This window comes from Stegastes partitus, unplaced genomic scaffold (assembly GCF_000690725.1).
Source record: "Stegastes partitus isolate 25-593 unplaced genomic scaffold, Stegastes_partitus-1.0.2 Scaffold1292, whole genome shotgun sequence".
Taxonomy (NCBI): domain Eukaryota; kingdom Metazoa; phylum Chordata; class Actinopteri; family Pomacentridae; genus Stegastes; species Stegastes partitus.
The window spans coordinates 89,220-96,035 of record NW_007579023.1 but is presented as its reverse complement, the minus strand read 5'-3'; the positions used below and the strand labels follow the sequence as shown (position 1 = coordinate 96,035).

General features: G+C 41.9%; 1 protein-coding gene across 1 annotated transcript in view; it reads left to right on the top strand.

The window, feature by feature from the left end:
• Nucleotides 1-319: 319 nt before the first annotated feature.
• fam131bb (family with sequence similarity 131 member Bb) overlaps nucleotides 320-6,816 on the top strand; it is a 17,806-nt gene continuing 11,309 nt past the window's right edge. The window contains exon 1 of the mRNA XM_008298177.1: nucleotides 320-419. Within this exon, the coding sequence (XP_008296399.1) occupies nucleotides 323-419 (97 nt within the window). The 5' untranslated portion in view covers nucleotides 320-322. The remainder of the gene's footprint in view (nucleotides 420-6,816) is intronic.

Below are 6,816 nucleotides of genomic sequence, written 5' to 3'. Positions count from 1 at the left end.
TTTTCATGGGAAGGAATTAATGTAAGTGTCGTGGCGTCATTCCTTCACACGTTTGCCTTCTCTATCTGTTGGTTTTGATTTAAGTCGCCCTCCACCTCCTACAGTCGATCCTGCAGGGTCTGTTTTTTTTTACCGAGCACAGTCAGAGACACTTATTGGTGCAGGTTTGATGATGTCGAGGTTGTTGGGGTTTTTTTTGTATTAACCCTCCATCACCTGTCCTGTCCACTCACCTGTCTGACACTCACCTGCCGGATGTCCTCGTGTCACTCCGTCCACGCCGCCCTCCTCCATCCCTCTCTCCTCTCTCCCGCAGCTGTCCATGGAAGACACCACGTCCATCCTGCCCCGGCTCAAGAGGAACTCCAACGCCTACGGCATCGGAGCTCTGGCTAAGTCTTCTCTGTCAGGTGTGTCAGGTGTGTGTCTGTGCTGTAACTGGTAACCGACCCCATGCTGGCTCCGCCCACAGCGGGAGTCAGCATGGTACCCGCTCCGGGTTCCCCTGAATCACTTCCTCTCCACACTGTTGTCAATGGCTCCTCATGAGTCATTGATGGAAAGAACTCAGCTTTAAAAACACAAACACACACACACACAGTGCATCCTCATACAGCTTGTTGCTCTGAGGTGAGTGTAGACTTTTGTGTGTTCAGTGGTTGTGAACTTGTGGATGTGTGTCCGTGTGAAACGGAGTTCAGTGCAGTTTAGTGAAGAAGTGTTTTCTTTCTTTTTAGTGCAGTTGTGTTGGTAAAATCCAGCTGTTATAGTGACAGCAGTGAGTACAGTATATATTCTACACTGTGCCGCCTCTCAGTAGCGGCATTATGTCAACGCAGGACAGCAGAATGTTTTCTCTGATGAACAAAAGCAAACTCTGGAAAAAGACAATATTAAAAATTCAGCCTCCAAAGCAGAAACTCAAAGCAAACAAAGTGAATCACTTCTGGACCCACTGACTGTNAAATAAGAAAAGAAAAACAATTAGTTATACAGATTTACTGACTTAATGTGAGATTTAAAAAAACATGTTTATATCAGGTTCAGCTTTAAGTTACAGCAGCTGCTTCAAAAACTAAACACAGACTTTATTTTACACTCATCAGAAACAATAGTTTTAGGTTTGATAGGAAATTTGTACCCACGTTCGCCCTCTGAACCCAAAAAACTTTTAAAAAATCACCCAAATGACACCATTCATGAGCTGGAAACAGTTTGGACTTTAGAAAGCTGGATGTCTGCCTTTATGTAAAACCATACTGTGGGATGTAACTGTAGATGTCAGATGAATGTAGTGGAGGAAAAAGTGCATTACTCCCCTCAGGAATGTGGAGAAGTGGGCGTATGAAGCAGCTGAAAATGGAAATGAAGCACAAGTACCTGGAAATTCAACTACATCACAGTTATTGTCTTCTGGAGTAAAAAGCTGCAGCTGGCTGATAGAAGCCGAGGCTAACTGGATGTACTGGTGGTGCTGGGAGGGGAAATCATAAAATGACACGAACGTGATCAGAGTCGATCAAACCCAGAAAACATGAAGATGATCTCCATGTGTAGATACCCGACGGCTGCACGCGTTAGCTGCCAGCGTTTAATACGGCCTAATGTGATTTATAGCGTGTTTTGACACCAGATGGGTTCGTTCATGGACCATCAGTGTGCTGAAGTACGTTCCAGATGGAAATTAGAGGAAATTCTTCTCCATGTGTTTGGAGTTTTCTCACGGCGGCTGGTTTGGTTGTTTCAGGGAAACTTTTCGCAGATCGTGTTTGCTGTTATATGTAAAGTGCTGCAGCTTTGAATAATAATTAGTATTCTTCCATCATGAGCTCAGTTTTCTGTCTTTGTGGTTCTTGATGGAGGAGTTTTCCTCTTCAGATGGCAGCTGATGCTGTTTTACTGATTTCGAGCTGGTTGTTGACGTCTGGTGTCTCTCTGTTTGTCCGACTTCGTTAAGACGTCTCCTCGTCTTAATTCTCTTCGATCAGACGCTGATGAGTTATAATTTGAGTTATCTGTTGATTTTACAGCTTAATAGTAACAGTGATCATTTGTCATATTTTTAACATAATTTATTGCATGCAGGACTTTTTTTTCATGTCTTTTAAAAGATATATATACATACATATATGTATATATATATATGAGTTTACTTGTAAGTCAAAAAAACAAACTCCAAAACAGGTGAAAACTGAAAACAAACAACAGTTTTAACAAATTCTAATTTGTTCTTTTACAATGTTTGACTGTAAAGTTTCCCTTGTACTGTATTTAAATCCACTAAAAATATCACAATTACAATTTTTTTTTTTAGATATATAGTTTTTAAACGTTATCGTATTCCTGCATTTATTTATTTATTATTATTATTGTTTTTTGGTGAAGTGAAAATAGAGCAATTTTAAATTTATTTTTATCAGAAGCAAGTTAAGAAAATTAAAGATATTTGGAAAAAAACCCTGAATTTTCTATCCGATAATCAGATGATCCATATTATGGCAGCTGACAGCATGAATGATGCTGATCTCCTTTTTTTGAGTTTAAGCAGAGTTTTATGTCTTTTTTTTAACATTAAAATCTGATCATCTTTCTCTTTTCTCTCTTCTTCTTCTTCTTCTGTGGTGCTTCTAGCGGCGGACGGCGTGCCAGTCCAGAAGGATGGGGAGCAGGTAAGTGCTCACCTGTCATGACTTCCTCAGGCGGTGGAGGCGCCGCCTGAGGAACCAACATGGCTGCCGACCTTAGCGGCGGTTTCACAGGCAGCTTCTGCAGTAGACTAGCAAACGTAGCTGATCGGCCGCTGTGCTTCCGCCTCACCTGTCCGTCCGCCTCGCCTGTCCGTCCACCTCACCTGTCCGTCCAGGAGGGCGGCGGTGCAGCTGGAGGAGCTTTTTGCTGTTTCTAGGACGTCTGTGGCATCTTAAGCTTCACAGTCAGAGGCATCACTTCCCTCTTTCTCTAACCTCGTGTACATCAGTGTTACTGGATGTCCTTATAGTTGCCTCTAACTGGGGGCAACTATAGACTCTCCAGTCCCATCTGTGTGTCTGTGATCAGCCTGTAGCTCGAGCGCTGAGGTTGGTGTTCTACAGGTGAGCTAGGGACCGCCGCTCCTCGGATCGATCGGATTTTGGGGTCAATCGGTGCAAAAGTAGCTCCGCTGGAGGTCAAAGGTCACGACTTCAAACCCTTCAAAGGGCTGGAGGTAGATTTACGGTGTTTGGAGCAGATGAGCGGCCATGTTGGGGCTTTCTGTTGGAGATGTCACGTTTGACCTTGGAACGGATTTCAAGGTCAAACTCAAAGTCATGCATTTCATCTGCAAAATGGTGCAACATAGACGCACCGGTTGTATCGGAAACCGGATAAAGGCTTCAAACTGAGGATGTGACTTCTGACCTTGAGGGTTATTCCAAGGTCAAAACACGCTGACAGTTAGAACAACGTGTAACGTATACGTGGACAGAACCCAGTTCAGCGTGGACAACCACACCACCGTGATTAGTGGAAGAAGACACCTATTTTGTGGTAACGTTGACAGAATAATGGTAGCTGCTGTTGTTCTTGCTGTGCGTCCTCATCGCTGTCACACAGTGTCCAGGCTGAAACCGCAGTGGGTGGAAAGCTTCTTTATTATCTCTGCAGTTCACATGTATTCAGTCACTCGTGCTGTCATTTCTTTATGCAGACAGACTGACACGAGCACCGTCAAAAGTAATTCTTCATTAAACGCTTGTTTGCAAGCAGCACACGTGAGCAGAGGGAAGCGGTGAACATTTCTACTGCTTGTTCTCACATCTGTTCGACTCATCGCTCGATGTCGTCGCACAAAATCTGTGTAAATGTCTTGTGGGGGGTTCAGGGACCTCAGTCATTATTAAACAACATGATAGAACTCACAGAGGATGAATGGTGAAGATCTGTTTGGTAGATTTGTAAAGAAAACTCCTTCAGAGGAGTCACAGGAGTCTTGGTGGCCTCCCTCGTTAGTTTCCTTCCCTCAGTCTCTGAGGATGTCCTGCTCTGGTCAGATCTAGTCATGGTCCATCGTCCTTCCAGGTCTTAATGATGGATCTAACTGGACTCCAGAGATGTTCAGTGACTTGGACATGTTCTTGTATCGTCCCCTGACTGATGCTTCTCAACAGCCTTTTCTCAGAGTGTTCTTCAGTCTTCGTGGTGTGGTTCTATCCAGGAGTTCTGATCCACCAGTGACTGGACCTTCCAGATACACCAGTCTTTATAACACAATCACTGAGACTCATTCACAGATGATCCATTTCACTCACTGTGGTCACTTTAAAGGGGAGGAATCTTTATGCAATCACTTATTCTACTTTATTTTTTATCATTAGTTGGCAATGCTTTGCAAAAATCTGAAGTCTTTTTTTAAAAAAACGTGTCGAAAAGTCAAATCAACCACGATTCAACGCTGAAAAGTCATAAAAGGTGAAACACTTTATACCCAAAGTCTACATCCGGTGAGTCAGACTAGTCTGTGCTGGTCGTGGCCTCGCTCTCTGTTTCTCTTTTCCTCTCTCGTCCTTTTAAAAGTACACAGGAGAGGAAACCATTTTGGACTGAAGTGTAGAGGACTCTACTTTTACACCAAATGCACTGTGGACTGATTGCATCATTTATTTATGCGCTGTGCCCCAGAATGCCCTTCGGTCCTGCGGAAAGAAAGCCTCGTATATAAATATATAAATATATATATATATATATATATATATCAGGGCTATTGGAAAAGCTGCTCGGAGGGCTCGAGCTCTGCCACTCGACTGTGTTAAATCTCTCATCACTCCCGAGCAGGGAGGCAGGAAGGGGAGCAGAGAATAGAATTACAAGAAGGGAAAGAAGTGAAGAAAAAGGACGGGAAGAGGCCGGTATTGATTAACACGAGCTCCCTGGAAACGCCGAGCGCCGTTCTGTCATCACCTCGTTAGCGTAGCGTAGCGTTAAATTACAGCAGCTTTACATTTCAGCCCGCTGACCCGCTGCAATATAGAAAATACAGTTATCAGTACTTTTCTAGCGACAAGTCTGTGCAACGTAGATAAGATCTGTGCAATAAAAACGCTTCTCTGTCGGTATTTCTACTCATAAAAGAATCCATGCAAGACCGTTGATATGTGCAATATTATTATATCCACGTGCAGGATAATCTAAACGACTTTATTTTTCTGCTGATATATTCTTAAATATTTGTGCTGTGCCCTTCTGACAATTAAAAGCTTATCTTGTTATAACAGTATGTTTACTCTACAAAATATTTTCTATTTCTATCTTTGCAGCTTTATTTACGCTACACATATAAAATAACAGCAAACTACTGCTGCTTTTCATACATTTAACTGATATTATTTTGCTTGAATTTAAAAAAAAAAGGAATAATTTGAATGCACGACTTCCTGCTGTAACGTTTTAAATGAATGAAAGCTTTTTACATTCTGCAAATATTTGGTGGATTTCTCTGGAAGTCCGGGGAGAACGGCGAGCCTTTCCAAAGGTAGTAAAATCCACGTAAAGCTCACCCAGTAACACAATATGTCTTCTTTGTTTGATAAAAATCCAAAGTGTAGAAACGTCACATTTGGGTTTTGCCGGGTTTTCACGCCAGACTGTTGGTTGGCAGTCACGGAAACGTCCTCGAGTCTCTGCTGGACGTCCAGAAAACTCTCAGAATTCGGGAGAGTCGACGTTATTCGTGTGTTGATTAGAGAGGTGGAGTTTGATCTCTGGACAGAACCGGGCCGGACGCTTCCCTCGTGTTTCAGTGTTTGTGCTGCAGCCCAGGAAAGATGTGAGGATGATGGTTTTCACAAAAGCACCGAAGTTTGGAGGAGAAAACGGGTTCAGCAAGAAAACAATCAAACTAAAAAAAACGTCGGGGAAGTCGATCTCTTCTCTTCTCTGAACTGTCAGCATGTTAACTCACTGCAACACAAAGTCCTGCAGCTCTGTGGAACCAAAACAACATGAAGACAGAGAGAGAAAAGGTCAGCAGGACACAGAATGACGGAAATCAGAAAGAAAAAAACTGAATTTCTTCGATTGCTTATTGCACAAAATCAACATGTGTGGTGTCCCCAGATGTTTTACAGCCTCTACAGGAGGTTTCTAGTCTCTAGTCTCCCTCCAGAAGGATTGAAAGGCTTATTTTCTTTTTTTAAAAATCACTAAAATGACACCATTTATCAGCCAGAAGATGTGAAAACAGAAGTCTGTTTTTGTGTTTTGTCATTTTTGTCTGATTTTCCTTTTACATCTCATTTGTGTTGTTTCTCTTTGTGACTGTTTTGTCTCCACAAACTGTAGATATTTAACTATTTACAGTTTTACAGACTCCGAGGGACAGTTTGGTCTCTTTTCAACTGTTTTGTGTCTCTTTTTGGTCATTTTATGTGTCTCTTTGTGTCTCCTTTTTGTTATTTTCCATCTCATTTGTATCGTTTTGTCATCTTTTTAGTTTTTCTTTCAGTTTTTTTTGGTCATTTTATATGAAGACCTTCAGAAAACCTTCAGAAAACCTTCAGAAAACCCATGTTTCCATCGTCTACCTGAGACAATATCAATCAAACTGAAGTTATCTCTACTTTTGTCATTTCTACTGAGTCAGATCCACTCAGCTTCAGTTTGGTTGATATTGTCTCAAGCAAACAACAACAAAATGAGTTTTCTGAAAACTTACAGAAATGGAGTTATCTGTTTTCTTCATATCTTGTTTTTGTGGCTTTGTGTCTCGATTCTGTTGTGTTGAATCTGTGTTTTATCATTTTGTATGTGATTTTTCTTTTGTGTTGACTGTCTTGTCTC